Source organism: Girardinichthys multiradiatus, chromosome 12 (assembly GCF_021462225.1).
Source record: "Girardinichthys multiradiatus isolate DD_20200921_A chromosome 12, DD_fGirMul_XY1, whole genome shotgun sequence".
Lineage (NCBI taxonomy): Eukaryota > Metazoa > Chordata > Actinopteri > Cyprinodontiformes > Goodeidae > Girardinichthys > Girardinichthys multiradiatus.
The window spans coordinates 38319915-38336230 of NC_061805.1; the positions used below are offsets into that span (position 1 = coordinate 38319915).

The window sequence follows — 16316 nt, forward strand, 5'->3', positions numbered from 1 at the left end:
AGTGTGGCAGAAAAAGATACACAAACAGGGATAAAGGCAGCCTCTAAATGATTGTGAAGATTTGTCAGTTTTTTAATAGTCTGCCATACCCTTGTGTTAAGTGAACTAACCCAGAGACATCAGAACAGACCCAACATTGCAGACAAGCCCAATTCCACTATTAAAACCTGGGAAACACCTTAGCAGTGCTACATTGATGTAGTAATTAAAAATAACTTAAATTTCCATGACCAAGTATTGACTGCGAATGTGGAAGCGTACATGAGCATACATTGCAATTGGCAGATTTCTGTAATTAAAAATCCTTTTTAAATTGGTCTTATTTAATTTTCACAGAAAAAAAGCTGTTAGGGCTGCACAATATTGGAAAATCTATAATTGGCAACAATATTGGTAAATATTGCAGTGACAATATCAGCTGCGATAAAGCTCATTTTCTTCTGTCCGACACTCCGTGACCTTTAGCATGTTGGCAATGTCATTTGTGTCTGGTGTGAGCATCTGGCAAAATATTACATTTCAAATGCAAGTTCATAATAATTCAAATATATCAGCCAAATATTAATGCAGTCCGACTTTGCGGCATAAACGATGCACACAAAGAAACTGCGAGGACCACTTTTTTATGATATATGGTGCAGCATTATTATGAGTGTAATCAATCTATATAAGTTTCAGTTTTTGATTTAAACCACAGAAGAAAAAATATTGCGGTGCACCTCCAGAATATTTCTGAACCTCATTCAAAATAAACTAACTTTATTAAGCTTTAATGGATATAACGAGTCTAAAACAACATGGTTTTCTTACCCGGGGTTTCAAAACGTGGTCAAGACCGCTGCCTTCTGCTTTATAGGCATAAAATAACATCAAGAAACTACTGGATATTCTGACAGGCTTTATTTAATCTATTTACAAAGAATACAAAACATTATCTTCAAAGACTGCTTGGGAAGGACACAATATAAATCAGACTGGATGATTCATGGTCCACGAGAGGCCCCAAGCCAGTCAAACTAAATTCCAGATCCGTTCATTTGTGATGCAGTTTCGTCCACTTCTTTGCTTCTTTCCGTCCTTGTTTCACACCCTGTTTTTGAGAAAAAAAGGAAAGTTGTTCAAGCTTTTAGGTCACATTTAAAAACTAAAGAGGTGTTCTAGAGTTCTGTAGGAAGGTTGTGAGCACTCAACACCGGTACCTGAAATTTTGGAATCAAGACAAAATTCGTACACAAAAAAAAAAAAAATCATAGTTTCATTGGTATATTTTTTTTTTACCGAATAAACCTGATTATTACATAAAGAGTCACATTATAGAATAGAGTTTCATTATAATTATCAGGTATCTGTGTCTATATTACTCAGACATTGCTTTTCTCAAAGTAAGCCCCTCTGGATTACAGACAATATGCAATATGTGATTGTTTTTACATTTGCATGGAAATTATAACTTTATCAACCCCTAAAACTATGCCATTCTTTCCGTTTGTTAATGTTAACTCAACTTGTTTCCAAAAAACAACCTCCAGATATGATGCTGAGCAGGAGCACTCATCTTCTTTTGTCGACCATGGAACCTGTCCTGTTAACTGCAGTACTGTTCCGACCACGGTGCTGCAGCTCAATTTCGGGGTGGTGGCAAACGTATTATAGCCTACGTCATTTATATGTAGAACAATTCTTTATTTCCGATTCTCAAAGAGCTCTTGAGGTGCCATGTTGAACTTCCAGTGACCAGTATGAGACACACCTGCTCCCCATTCACACCCTAAGACCAATGAGTCACATGACACAGCAGATGGAAAATGGTTAATTAGGTACAATTTGGACATTTTTCACTTAGGGGTGTATTTCTTTGCAGATAAAGTGTATAGAATGAGCCTTAAGGTTGCCATCTTTATGTTACTGTGCAGTTTTTTACATTTTCATGTAAACTTGTTTAATTCTGCAATATTTGTCCTAAAACCGTCTTAGTGCTGTCCTCTTTGGGTTGAACGATGGCTACTGCTGTTGAATTTTCTTATTGGTTCCAAAAGTACAGCTTGGTACATGTATACATCACAGCCACGCGTTCAGGTATAAAAGCATCTAATTTAGACACATGCCCTCATAACGAGTCAGGAGCTGGAAATGTGAGCACTGATCTTAGTGTTTTATGCTTTATACCTTTCTTCATGTGCTTTACTTGAGATAATATAAATCTACATGTAAATGAATACTTTCTGAAAGTTTTTTTACTGCTTTCAATATAAGCCCATGTTAGCAATGATGCTGCTAACATCATTTTACCACTCAGAAACTGGACCCATTCTGTCCTCCCCTGCCTTGGCAGTATTGCTCAGTCAGCGCCTTGAGCCAGCAGCTCGAACTAAAAAGGCTCGGGCCTGCTGGGCTCCTTAAAGCTTCTCTTAACCTCCAGTGACGAGGAGGGTGAAAAATCCTCCACCTGCATAGATCTATCCGGTGTGAAACTACAAGTGTCGCTCTGCTGGCTTTCCATGTTTCAATATGTCAAATTAGGCTAGCTGCCACTTTCCCTTGTCCTAACCACATCCCTGCTTGACCCCCTTCGCACATCCACACACTTGGCCGTGCCCCTCAGTGTCTCTTAGCACTACCCACTTTGGAGGCATTATTTTGTCTGGGGGCAGGGTTATGCTTTCAGGTTTAGTTCCTCTTTAAGCGATGTGTGTTGTTATTTTGAGAGGACAGTTAATTTACAATGCTATACAAGCTGTACACTGACTGTTTTACATTGTATCCAAGGTATCATATCTTCAGTGTTGTCCCATGAAAATTTATAATAAAATATAAACAAAAATGTTAGGGTGTACTCACTTCTGAGAGATTTGTGAGTACTTTGTCAAGAATTTATCATGTCAAATCCGCACAACGAAACAGAACACACCAGATGCAATCTGGCCAAATAACAGTGTGATCGACAGCAACGCAGTGTAAGAATCTATTTAAAATGTCTCAACTTGCTTTGGTGTGGCTGAAATCATCTTTGAACTGGCTTCTCCTTTGACTAACCACTGGATATGGGAAGATATAAAGTGCAAATAACCTCATCACAAAACACTGCTTCTAACCATTCCTTTCAAGAACTTCACACATGGCAATGAAGCTACATAATGCATGAAACACATTTCATTAATAAAGATCTGTAAATCTCAGTTTAGTCCATAACTGGCCAGTTAGTCTCTGAGCACATACCAGGTAGTATCCTGTGTGATATCCGCTCATGTACCAGGAGATGAGCACACTACCCAAGGCTTCGTCATCCACCATGTCAGGACTCATTGGTGGAGGTGGAGGGATCATCTGAGGAACAAAAAGTGATCAGAAAGCAGATACTGCAACAGAATATTCACCATTAATCACTAACTGTTTCTATCTATAGCCGTTTCCACATTACCACCTATGAGGCTTGCATGATGGTGCACAATTAATCTGGAAGATCCTTTTCTGTCATGTTTCTATTATTTTTGTGGTATATATGGACTTTTCTTGCAGGTTTCTTCTCTTCTTCATTTGCATCTTAATCTCTTAATCACTTCCCTCATCAAATAATCCTGATGTATTAGCGCTTAGCCCCTACTCTTTAATCATTGCTCATCTTGTGCATTTTTAACAATTAGTAAAAATTTCACTCTGCTTTAAAACTTAAACCTTACAGGAGGACCAAAAGGCATCATAGGAGGCCAGGATGGAGGTATGGGTCCATGACCAGCAAATCGTCTGCTTTCCCTCTAGTAGACAAAAAAAAAAGAGACATACACCCGTGAAATAAAAAAAAATGACTCAACAGGAACAGCAAAATGTTTTAATATCTGTTTAAATAAACATAATTTGAAATAAAGTAAGCGTAGTAAGGGGTACTTTGGTCCTTGTAATCTTAACAACTAGCAAACACATAACATCCAACTGAAAGTGTTTGTGAGCGAAACCATCAAGCCAAGAGCCAGTTAAATTTACAGCAATCCAATACCTCTACAATAAATGTCAACACTGAAAGGTTTTTGTTTATAATCCTTTTTCATTTGCCTCGTTGTAAATGATTTACTGTTTACGTTTCATTTTACTAAATGCAGCAAAGAGCCAACTTTCGCCCTGATTTAAAAACAAATAAATAAACACAAAATGAGAAAAACAAAGCAGTCTAGAACAGGATAGATTTGTCTGCGAGTCAAATAAAGATTTAGGTTATTTAATGGATGCCATTCCTTACATGTCCGAAGTCGTGCATGGGAGGGGGACCAGGGGGAAACCCAGGCAAACCAGGAGGCCACATAGGAGGCGGGTGTTTGTGAGATTTGGACCTCTGGCCTTTACCGTGTGGAGGCTGCTTGGGTTGGTTTGGTGTGGTCGACCTGTCACTCTCTTCTGTGGAAGATTCTTCCACCTTCTCCTATAAGTAGTGGATATTATTATGCTGACGTTTCTTAATGTTGTCAACAGAATAAAAAAATAAATAAATCCCACAAAGAAATAGACATATACCTATACATACCTATAATATATAAAGACATATATGTATGTATTTATGTTATATAAATACATACATATAAACCACATAACACCACAACAAAATGGTTAAGTAATATTAAATGAAGCATGAATTGTAAACTGTACTTCATACCCTTAATCCTTAGTTTCATTAGACCATAGTATCGTTTTTTTTTATTTTTGCAAACACAGAGCCGAAATTAATTATATTAGCAGTATATCACATACTGCCAAATAAAAACAGACAGGGTATGGTGTGTGGAAAAGGTCATACATTTAAAATTTGTGGTGGACATATTTTCAGGCCAAAAGATATGATTCCATAAATACAATCTCTGGAAATATTGCTGTTTTTAGTGAGCAAAGGTAAAACCAATACACACACACAAAACAGCTTTTTCTTTCATAGTTTTGTGGAGAAAAATCTATCTTTTAAATCAAAATGAAATATCTTTAATGCACTATAAATAAATAAAAATAAAATATTCGAAGTTGTCCCAAAACATAATTAACGTGATTAAAAAACTGATTTGAATGAACTGACCCCCTATAGTTATGCTTCACATATAACTTTAACTGACTTTTGCACCAGTTTACCTTAGGATATACTGCTTCATCAGCCTCTGAAATCTCTGACAGCAGGTCTTCCAGGTTCTGCTCCTCCTCATTGCCGTACCCATTATAAACAACTACACAAGTGCCCCTCTGTTGGTCTATGGATGAGATGGTGGCTGCATAGAGCTGGCCATCCTCTGACCAGTAAGCACTGCAAGAGTCCCCAACCTGCCACTGCAATACAACAGAAAGTGCAACTAAAATCAAAGCCTGTCAGTTGTGATATAGATCGTTTTCTATCGTTCTAAATTTGAAATTACTCGGCTTTTGACAAAGCAACTGACTTAACTCACTAAAATATGATTTTAAAACATGATATATTGCTATTGATTTCATCGGAAATATAATTAAATCATTTTGAAAGGGAAATTGCATAGTAACACAACAGACAAAGAAAATGCAACTAATTAGCTGTTGCTGGACGTTTTAGAGGGACAGGATTAATGAAAAGGTGTTTATCTCAACATTATGTTTTCTAAATAGAAGTGTATACTTCTAGTTATCAATTCTCTTGTCATTAAACCTTTATCCAGAATGCCAGGCGCATATTTAGACGGGCGGAAGCCCCGGATGTTTTCTGAATAGCCCCAGACTTCTTGATAGAGGAAGTTTACAAGTATTAAAAAGATGCAACCACAAAATGGTATTGGACTTCACATTTATTTAAAAACAATCAGACTTTTTCAATTGTGTTCCATATAATCACCTCCCGCTCCACCAAACCTAACAATGAGTTAAAACGAGAAGACAAAAAATAGTTATTTGCGGCACCGCTAATGCGCAACTATGTGCACAGCCAGAGACGGACTCCATTCTGGAGAAGTCCAGAACAGTAGTTCACTCCAGGTCGACCTGCCTCCTTCATTACCTGAAAAGCTGCACTGAGCGCCTCCAACAGGGCTCATTTCAGAGCAACCGCAGAGCCAACCGAAGAGAGGGAGCCTGGTGGGTGTGTGTGTACAGGAACAAGTGGAAGCAGAGCGGTATAACCCAGGAGAAGATAGCAGTAAAACCTGAAATCTGACTCGGAATAGGCTAATTGTAAGTTACAGATAATCACTGATTCACCCAACAAGACATGAGGTGGAGGTTCACTCTAATGAGCATCTTTAGGGTCATGATGAGGAACTTTCACCTGAGCTACAGGTAACATTAAATGATCTGTCTGTGATAGAAAACAGCAGCAACCTTCTCTGTGAGCTTCTAGCGGAATTTGCATCATAATGTGAAAATATCTGGTCCTTTACTTCATTCAAAATAAAAGCATTTAATCCTAACGTAGCTGAACACATTAAAAGGTCCTTTAGATCATCACATTGGATCTCATGGCTGCAGCCAGTCTTATAGTCTAGTTGACTGTCTACATGTAGACAGAAAAAAGTGTTGCTCAATAAACCAGGAAAATATCTCCTGGTTCCAGTAAGACATAGTAGAAAGTGTAAAGGTAAGCCTCCCTCTTCTCTTTCTTATCTTCTGTGCTGATTATAAACATACAGCTCTGGGTTTAAAGATGCAGTATAATTAAGAAATAAATCAGCAATTAATCACAGGTGGACCATTAATTAGTTAACTATTTTATTTTTCTGAATTAAACATGTAATATTATAGAAACTAAACTAATTTGTATAGTTATTAATAGCTGTAATATTGGTACTGATAAGGTCCAGGATGAGGGTCTATGATATGTTTTAAACACCACAACTTAACACCCTCTCCTCTCAAAGTGTTTAATAGTAAACACATACTCAGTGCAGAACAACAGACTGTGTTGAAAAATGTTTCTTTTATTATTTCTGGCAGGCCACATTTCTTCAGAAGTGGAATGAAGGGCTGAAAAGATGGTGGTAAAAGAGAACAGGTTCATAAAAGAAGGAACAATTTTAATAAAATGTTTCAAAAGCTCTTGGCATAATTAAATAAAATAAATGTGTTTTAGGACTTTACCATTTGACTAAGTTTTAGGAAAATCAACTTTATCCCACTTTCCTTTTTTGAAATGTAAGAATAAAGTCAATGGAGCCTCAGGAGTGGAACACTTTGATGAGAATGTAATGTTTAAAAAGGTAATTTATGTAGATGACAAAAGAAGCACATTTAACTGGCCCACAGTAAACATTACTGTGGGCCAGTTAAATGTGCTTCTCTGAGTTTAAGAAAAACGTTTGTCACCAGAAATTCAGATTAAGTTCTTTTCTAAATACGTGAAAATATGTCATTATTTGCTTCAGCAAAATGGTTTTTCATCAGGCCTAAACTCTGTTTCTACTTATCCTTCATTCAGCTTCTAACAAAAATAAAAAGTTAAATTATTGCAAACCTTTTTTGTTTGATTCACAATAATTTACATTGAGTCTAAAACCAGCCGAGACAGAGAACTGGTACAATATGTTCTATATTATTTTGGTTTAACATTTTTAAAAACCTATAGATTCTCTTATTGAAATCTAAATATTTTGGATTTGGGCTAAAGCCCCCAATGTTTTGAGACCCTAAAAACGCCCCTGCAGAATGCTGTAGATACAAGGCAACTCCACCATGAATAGTACTGTGTAGTAATTTGTAAATTATGTTTTTATGCTTTAGGAAAAGGCCAACTATGATAATATTGATTTATATGTCTGACTTCATTCGGCTAACCTTTAAGGTAGACTCATGTCTGATGTCAAATTTATACAGAAATATCTTTCACCACATCAGCAACTGTAGTTAAAATATCTGGAAGTTTAGTAAAACCACTGGATGTAAAATTAAGTCTTAGGAAAAGACATCGTCAACTATGTAAACATGTGGATATAACCTTGTGAACTTTAAAAGTAGTTTTAATGTTGAATTATAGTTTTGTGTGCATCTATCAACAAAAACAAACAACTGAAAAAATGCAACTAAAAAATTACTAAACAAGTACTACAGATTTTTCTGATTAGCAAATAACAATGACATAATTGTTACCAAACGTTTTACATCATTATCAACCTGAAAAATTAAAAATAAATTACAAATATGGATACAAAAGCTGTTTCTTAAACTTGTACCAAGTGATAATCTCTTCTGTAAATGATGCTAGTCTCCCCCCTCCAGTTCTTTACCTCTTTATTGGTACGTTTTCTGCTCTGGTTCTTTTTGTTGTTCTTACGTTTCTTTCCTGGTTGGTTTTTCTTTGGAGCCTGTGATTCCTCGTCGCCTTTTAGAGCAGTCTGAGACACAGAGTGAGAACAGAAGAGACGAGCAGTGAAGCAGTAGTTGTTTTTTTTTTTGTTTTGCATGAGCGTACACCAAAAAGCGCTCAATTTACCTTGAAAGAGGCAACTGCTTTATCATATGCTTTTATAAGTGCGGTGTCATCCCAGATATCAGAATCATCACTCTGAAAGAGATCAATAATATTAGAACCCACGCAGATTATTCATTAGAGATGGATTTTTTTTTTTTTTTTTGTCAAACATTTTTGTATTATTGCATTATTATTTCATTTTCAGGTGTCAATCCAGACACCTGTCTGTTGAATGTGTTCTGGTGAACGTCTTGCGATTCATTATATCCATGACTGTAAATAAAATAACTTAAAACTTCATAATTAATTAGTATTTCCATTTTTTTTTCTTTCCCTTTTCTCTATGTTACCCAATTTAGCTAAACTCAACGACAGTTTTAAGACTTAGCATCTCAGCTCCACTTAAAACAAATGTGCAGCACCCTGAAAATAATTCATACGTGTTCTAATGTTGTGCTGAGAAATGTTCACCACTCGCCTGTCCACTTCCACGGGAGAATAACACTTCTTTGCACCCATTCGCCATGTCCAAACGTTGGATTGGGGGTTCTGTGTTAGCTGATGCTAATTTAGCAACGTGCGTCGGAGATTGTGACGTTTACAACGACGTATATAATGTGCGACGAAGCGGTTGGCATGGCTTGATATTTCCTGCAAAACAAAACAAAAAAAGGAAACACGCCAATCGACGGGATAGTTGTTGTTTCTTTTAAAGAGTTTAAGTAAGTCGTCATGATTGATTCTTCGGGAGCACAAGTTGTTTTAGCTTCATCCAGCGACGAGAATCACCCACCAGAAAACATCACTGACGGGTGAGTGCTTTACATGACCCACATATTAAAGCCATTCTGCATTTCTCACGCTGCCGTGCTATTTATTGTGGCTTAAAATTGCGTTTTCTCTTTCCTTCTAGAAACAGTAAAACGTTCTGGATGTCCACCGGGATGTTTCCTCAGGAGTTCATCATTCGCTATCCTGAAACAACCAACATTACTGCTGTGACAGTGGATAGCTACAATAGTATGAGAAATACTGCTTCTTCTCGCAAACACATATTTTCACCCTCTTTTGACGGCTGCGTTTGTTTTAGCCTGTTTACATCTGAAAGTACATATTTAGATCTACAGTGCGTTTCAAATGTAGCCATACACCTTGGACGTTTTAGTAGTGCATACCTGTGAAGTAGTTAGAAGCAAAAATCTGAAAAAATATGGTAAGCATTTTGTATTTAGCCCTCTTTACTCTCACATCCCTAAATAAAGTTTTCTGCGAGCAATCGCCTTTAGAAGTCACATAATTGGCAAGTAGTTTTACTGTGTGTTTTAATCTAATTATAAATCCAGTTGTTCTGTGAAGACCTCAGAGGTTTGTTGGAGAACATGAGTGGAAAAAAACAGCATCACGAAGACCAAGGAACACAGCTGACAGGTTTAGGGATGATGTAGCGGAGAGGTTTAGAGAAGGGTTGCAATTAAAAAGAATACTGCTCGTTTTAAATGGCTCTAAGAGTATCATGCAACAAAGGTAGCAGTATGCCACAACAGTAAACTGTACCAAGATGTGGCCACCCACCTAAACTCGCTGGGCAAGTAAAGATTTTATCAGAAAAAATGGCCAAAAGGTTGCATGAGAAACCTGGAAAAGCAACAGAGATCCACGGCTCAGGTTGGAAAATATGATGACATGGTCACTTTTAATCTTTCACTCCACAAATCTGTCCTTTTATGAAGAATGGAAAGATACTAGGGCTGAAACAATTAATCAGCTTAATCGTGATTAATCGATTATTGAAATAATTGTCAACTCATTTAGTAATGGAATAATCATTAACTGTAGTATACAGACTCTAAAACATGCCATTCATCGAAAGAACAACCCAATCAGAGCAGTAATGAGGCCATAATTGTACAAAAAATATATATATTTTGCATTTAAGATAAAATACCTTTGTAAATATGCTCTATCCAGAACTCCTCAAGTGGCAAAGTTTTAGCTTCACTTGCTTCAAATTCTGTAACAAATCTCCTATTAAGCAACTTTTGCTATCTAATTATTAATTGGAAAAATAAAAATTAATTGATAAGCAAAATAATTGTTAGTTGCAGCCCTAAAGGATACACTGATAACTGATTTTTACCAAATAATGCATGTCTACTTTTTATGTCCTCTGTACAATGTTGTGTGTAAATATAGTTTTAGTTATATAAGGCAAGTTATTAAAAAAATATGCCTCTTGACATGCACAGTTTTTTATCATCAGTTTTGTCTTTACATAAAAATCTGTAAGTTTAAAATGATCAGAAACAACTTACAGACAGTTCTTCAAATATCACACCTATGTATGCAGTACTTTCTACCTCAGTTGAACTGACATACTTTAACGACATAAAACATTAAACTCAGATGAGATGGAAGCATGCTTTAGCCACAGTTTACCACTTCAAAGCATTCTTAGTATATTTCCCTCCACCTACATAGCACATTTTTTAAATTTAAAACATAACATATTTTGTGGCCTTTTAATAGTTTGATTCTCTATCTTTATTTCATCAGTTCTTTTGTTCTATTACAGTCAAACATCTAAAGATAGAAAAGAATACCTCACCAAATGCTGCTCAGTTTGAGCCTGTCACACAGGAAGGTGAGGTGCCTTTAACATTGTTTTCTGTTTCACATTTATATTCAAGTCCCAAAAAAAGTTATTTAGATTAAGTAACTCATTTCTTTTGCAGAATTTGAACGCACAGAGGGACATCTTCAGTCAAAAGCTATTTCAGTAAGTTGAAAGAATATTATGTTTTGGCAAAAGCCTGTAATTGTGTTAAGTTATAAATACTGAAGCTTATTCTTTTGTGTTTTTCTCCTTTAGCTAAATGGCAGCCGTGCAACCCACCTTCGTTTTATCATCACCGCGGGATATGACCACTTTGTGTCAGTGCACAGAGTCAACGTAAAAACTTGATGAACTTAAATTGTGTAACTGTTGTAAATTAAATCCTCTTTACCCATTTACATGTATGAAACAAGTGTAACTGTGTTGTATTGTTTAGATAAGTGCATACATTTTAGTTTGCATTGTAATCATCTCAATGTTATTGCAGTAGTACCAACTGCAGACAAAACATATGGCATGAAGCTGTGAAGTGTTTTTTTAGTTCGGTCTCTAATTCCAAGAATAGCTTCAAACCATTTTTTATGTTTTTTGTTTTTTTGATTATGTAATGTTGTGGATTTGCTTCTAAAGCTTTTTGTCCTGCATTCAACTGTTCCTGCTAATTTCACAAGCTGATAGTTGGCAAAGCTTTGTAATAAAAGGCTTGGATTGTGTTGAATTGCAGACTTTCTTACAAAGGAACTTTCTCTCTGTGTGAGAGAAAGTTAATTAACAAATTTTCAGCAGCAGGGGCTGAAATTGGTGTTTGTACTGTGTCCCCCCCCCCTGCCTGCCTGCCCAGCACCCGTGAGCGATTGCCCCCAAGGGCAGGTTCTGACATCCCTACAGACATCAGGAATCATTGGAAAGGCTGCTGGTGGTGGGGTTGCAGAACCAGATGGCTTCCCAGCCAACCAGTGAGTGTCCAGAAGCGGCAGGCTTATTTACACAAACTAATCTACCCAACTCCTACTCTTGTACCCCTAACACACCTACACATATAGACACAAATGCTTGCACAAAAACATTTCTCTCTACCTCCATATCTAACCCCATTGCCATTTCAACTTGTCAGGAGGCAAAGGGTTTGCCGGCATACGAGGACCCTTTGGGACTCCCTCTCCAATTAGTTGCTGACTGCAGAGGAGCTTGGGAAATTTGCAAAGGCTGTGTTTGCTAAAGCTCGGTCTGCATGCAAGCCTAAGAGTAAACTAATAAAATATGAAATACGTGCCAGAATAACTAGCCCCCTGATATTTTAGAGCAACTAATTGCTGAGGGATACGGCAGGATTATAGCACATTTGAGTATGTGAGTGCGCAGTGAGTAATGAGGGCGAGGTAGAAACTGATACAGTGTTATTGACTCATTCATTATTTACCAGTTTAGAGTATTTACTGTAATCTTAGAGGCGACCGCTTTGGTGTGAAATAGACCCAACTTCTTCATATGGGTACAACATGTTTCACGCAATGTTTGAATTTATGAACGTTTTACTTTGTTGGCAGTGAGCATAAAAGCAAAGATCCTTAATTTGAATGCCAAGCAGGTCTGCAGCACAGCCATTCTGTAGCTAATGAATTCAGACCTTTTTTGTGCTTAACTGTCAGCCGATCATGAGAATCACAGCAGGATATAAGCGCATTATCATGTCACAGCAGGGCAGGCAGGGCCAAGTTATCACCTAGTGTCCTCTGACGGCTGCCTGTCCAAATGTACATGACAAATGATGCTGATTGTGACCTTTTTGAAAAACTACTCAGAGCTTAACTGATACTAATTTGAGTTGTGAAATATGACACAAATAAGAGAGCAAAAAGAAGAAAAAAAAAGTGCTCAAGTAAGGATCAGCATTCATTGAATGCATCTGGGAAAATTCTGTTGGCTACTTTGAGGATAAATATCCCCCACCCTCCTGTTATTTTCTTTTATGCCAAACCAATTTGTGTTATCTCTTCGGTGTGCACCCCAGCCCCCGTCCCCTTCGTTCCCACTTCCCTTGTCACACACACCAACAATAGGCCTTAATTTGATTTCAGTGTTGATTTGGTCCCATCAGCTCATTATGACAGAAGCAGTGACACAACGAGCTGTTGTGTGAGGAAGGAAGCGCTGTCAAAAGGCAGAAATTACATAATTAGATGGAGAGGGAAACAATATTCTTATTTAAGTTCCAAGTGCAATGGAGAATGGTAATGAGGGACTGATGGAGTGCAGTTAGAGCTCTGACAAACTGTTTTTTTTTTCCTAAATACATTCACTATGTTGGGGCAGTCTGTAATTAGGGTCTTAAGGCCCTGTATGCTGGCTCTTAATAAGTTTGGCCAAAAAATGATTTAGACCTGAAGAGTATTTTCAGATACAATGGCAATTAAAAAATCAGTTAATCAGTTTCCTGTGTTCTAAAGAAACATCTTCACACATTGTTAACAATTTGTGAACCTAATCAGAAAGCACAATGTGTGGGTTTTGTGGCCCTAGACACATCATTTAGTATAGGACAGAGGGCAAAAATGCCTCTATGGATAAGATGGCTAATTCCTACTCTATATCTATAGAACTGCATCAGACTGTAGGTTAAGGTGTAACTGATTTATTTTGTCTATTCAATTTTCAAAAGAAAGTGAATCAAAGGATATCTTTAGTCATGAATCGGTTAAATAAGTTGATTTTGGAACACGGCTAACGTTGTACTTTAGAACCCAGAAGACAAAACAATCCCCTTTTGTAGATGAATCAGCAATCATCTATCAATTAAACGAAAGATCTTTTGCTTTTTCAAATCAAACTAAATAGCACTTCTATATCACCTACTGACTGATTGTTGGAGGGGTTTGACTTTTCAACTAACAGCAGACATCTTTTGAAAACTTTCATAATTTACCACTCCTCCAATGGTGTGAATTTGTGTTGCTTCTAATTCATATGCAGCAGGTAAAATAAGTCGAGACTTAAGAGATTTTTCTCTTTATATATATATTTCTCAAAGATGCAGAAGGGCAAGAAACCAGCTGATTTTCTTCTTGAAAGATAAATTGCATGTCAATGCAATTGATGTCAACTGTTTTATGTTAAATGATGGGCTAAAACTAGTAAATAGTTTCTCCATACCATTGCATAAGAAGCATCTCATGACGAGTAAAAGCAAAGACCTCTCTCAAGACCTTTCCAACCATATTGCTGCTGAACCCACTGGTGGCCTCACTTATACATATACTTCTAAACTTCAAAATGTTCCAGTGAGAAGAGTTAGGACTGTGATCTGGTGATCTGATGGAAAGAACACAATTTTACCATAAACCAGCCAAGACCAAGTATTCCATCCAATATTTCTGAAAAAAGGGTCCAAGAATAATAATCCGAGCTCTTCTGAATGACCTGGAAGGAGCAGGCACTGTGTTTTCCATGAAAACAATGAGTCATGTATTCAGTAAAAATCTCTATCCACTCTTACTGCACAAGACTCCACTTTTGAAGAAAAACTTTGCCGTTACCTGTCAGAATAAAGCTTGTTTAAAGTGGCTGCAGAATATTTAGGTTACCCTGAGATTCTAATCTGATCAGATGAGATATATTTAACTCCAGGATGTCATTGTGCACAGCATGTTTGGAGGGGAACTGACACTTCCTCGCCCCCAAAACACAATATCAACAGTAAAGTTTACAGGTCTATGGTACGGGCATGCTTGACATGACTGAATAAAGAATGAGGGAAGAAATTTAATGCATGTGTCTTGATATGAAGATGAAAGGGGGAATTTCTCTGCCTGACAGTGATCCTAAACACACAGTCGAGGAAACTGTTGATTTCAAAGAAAGAAAATCAAGCTGTTAGAATGGCTCAGTCATTCTGACCTGAATCCAAATGAAAGAGATCAGAGTGCATGAAAGAGACCTCTTTCATGCACTCTGTAAACTTCCAGATTTGAAGCGAGTTTGTCTGCTAGAATGGGTCAAAATTACATTTGAACAATGGATGCTGCTAATTTCTACCAACAAAACTTTTTAAACTTTTTGTCACTGTGTCATTCAACTTCATTGCACATAACTACATTTATTAGACTATGGTTTCTGTGTATTTGTGAACACTTACTGACATGGTGTGAATTTCATGTCAGTAGACCCAGTAGAGGCAAATGACGTGTTCGATAATTATTTCCTTCAGTTCCTAAATTCTTGGTATACAGTAATGTAGTATTACCCTATATTTTGAACTAATCATTTTCTGAGACTTCTATGTCTGCACATTAATACCTAACCTTTTAACACCACACTGGCTTTGCCTTATTTATTTTCTTTGTCAGTACTAGTTGGTTCTTTTTCCTTTGTTACATTCTGTTTTACAGTCTTTTCATTTTTTTGGGCTCGCCTAATGTCAAAACCAGTTTTGTTTTCCAATGCTCGACTTCACATTTCTGCTTTTATGTTTCTTGACTTACTGCCTGTGCAGCCCCTTTTGTTTTCATTAAAATCACATTTATTTTTTCTCTTTACCTGTCTGGCCCTGGAGTTGAAGGCTACATTTGGGTTCGCCTCGGTACATGCCTTGACAGAGGCTTAGAATAAAGTGATGTGAAGGTCTTATCAGTCACTTGAGTTTCTCAGCCAGTGGTCACAGCACCTCAGTTCCAATAAATTTGTCTGACTCTTAATCTTCCCTGACTTGCAGAGGTAATGTAACTCTGGTGGGTAGCAAAGCAATCTAAACTATTCTTTTTTAAGAGATCACTAACACTGTGTGTGCCTATTCTTCTTTCAGTGTTTTCCTGAGTGTTAAGTGGATGGAGAGGGAACACTTTATACTTTCATGAATAGTTTAGTAAAAGATTTTTGTCCCTTCAAACCAAATTTTACAGAAGCATGTGCATAAATAGGCAATAAATGGTTGTAAATGTTTGGTGCTTGCATTTTAATTGATCTTGACCCCTCAGTCCTGTTTCTCTAATTACAGTGCTGTGAAAAAGTATTCATACCCCTTTGAACATTTTAACTTTTTGTGATGTTGTAACACCATACTTGGATGCAATTTAGAACAACAAAGAGTAGTACATAACTAATATTTGTCATGTAAACAGATTCCCCCAACCTTGTGGATCTCTACAACTCCTCCAGAGTTACCATGGCCATAACCATTTTGACTCTAGTTCTGATTAATGCTCCTATTAATGCTTCCAAGTTACGCACAGGTGGTTTTTATTTACTAATAAGGTGATTTCTGAAGATAAATGGTTGGAACAGATTTTATTTAGGCGTAGCAAAGTAAAGGGG

The 16316-nt window shown here is 37.0% G+C and overlaps 2 protein-coding genes and 1 long non-coding RNA gene across 3 annotated transcripts; 1 reads left to right on the forward strand and 2 right to left on the reverse strand.

The window, feature by feature from the left end:
* Window positions 1-885: 885 nt before the first annotated feature.
* smn1 (survival of motor neuron 1, telomeric) lies at window positions 886-9022 on the reverse strand. The gene is made up of 8 exons (XM_047382510.1): window positions 8874-9022; window positions 8417-8488; window positions 8211-8318; window positions 5107-5298; window positions 4232-4411; window positions 3678-3752; window positions 3217-3324; window positions 886-1090 (listed from the first exon to the last, which is right to left on the reverse strand). The coding sequence occupies exons 1-8, from the start codon at window positions 8919-8921 to the stop codon at window positions 1034-1036; spliced, it is 840 nt and encodes a 279-aa protein (XP_047238466.1). The 5' UTR covers window positions 8922-9022; the 3' UTR covers window positions 886-1033.
* LOC124878531 lies at window positions 5809-6276 on the reverse strand. Its single transcript, XR_007040817.1, has 2 exons — window positions 5993-6276; window positions 5809-5847 (listed from the first exon to the last, which is right to left on the reverse strand). It is a non-coding gene; the product is annotated as an uncharacterized LOC124878531 (long non-coding RNA).
* hspb11 (heat shock protein family B (small) member 11) lies at window positions 8987-11722 on the forward strand. The gene is made up of 5 exons (XM_047382511.1): window positions 8987-9207; window positions 9309-9415; window positions 10968-11036; window positions 11128-11171; window positions 11265-11722. Exons 1-5 carry the CDS (start codon window positions 9128-9130, stop codon window positions 11355-11357), a joined length of 393 nt encoding a protein of 130 aa, XP_047238467.1. The 5' UTR covers window positions 8987-9127; the 3' UTR covers window positions 11358-11722.
* The last annotated feature ends 4594 nt before the right edge of the window (window positions 11723-16316 follow it).

What these genes read in the sequence shown, in the direction of transcription:
- smn1 (XM_047382510.1), bottom strand. Translation starts at nt 8,921, where the DNA reads ATGGCGAATGGGTGCAAAGAAGTGTTATTCTCCCGTGGAAGTGGACAG. An exon ending in GAAAACGTACCAATAAAGAG is followed by an intron (nt 5,299 to 8,210) that starts GTAAAGAACTGG and finishes GTTGTATTGCAG; the next exon opens with TGGCAGGTTGGGGACTCTTG. An exon ending in ATCACACAGGATACTACCTG is followed by an intron (nt 1,091 to 3,216) that starts GTATGTGCTCAG and finishes TCTCAAAAACAG; the next exon opens with GGTGTGAAACAAGGACGGAA.
- hspb11 (XM_047382511.1), top strand. Translation starts at nt 9,128, where the DNA reads ATGATTGATTCTTCGGGAGCACAAGTTGTTTTAGCTTCATCCAGCGAC. An exon ending in GACAGTGGATAGCTACAATA is followed by an intron (nt 9,416 to 10,967) that starts GTATGAGAAATA and finishes GTTCTATTACAG; the next exon opens with TCAAACATCTAAAGATAGAA. An exon ending in TTCAGTCAAAAGCTATTTCA is followed by an intron (nt 11,172 to 11,264) that starts GTAAGTTGAAAG and finishes TTTCTCCTTTAG; the next exon opens with CTAAATGGCAGCCGTGCAAC.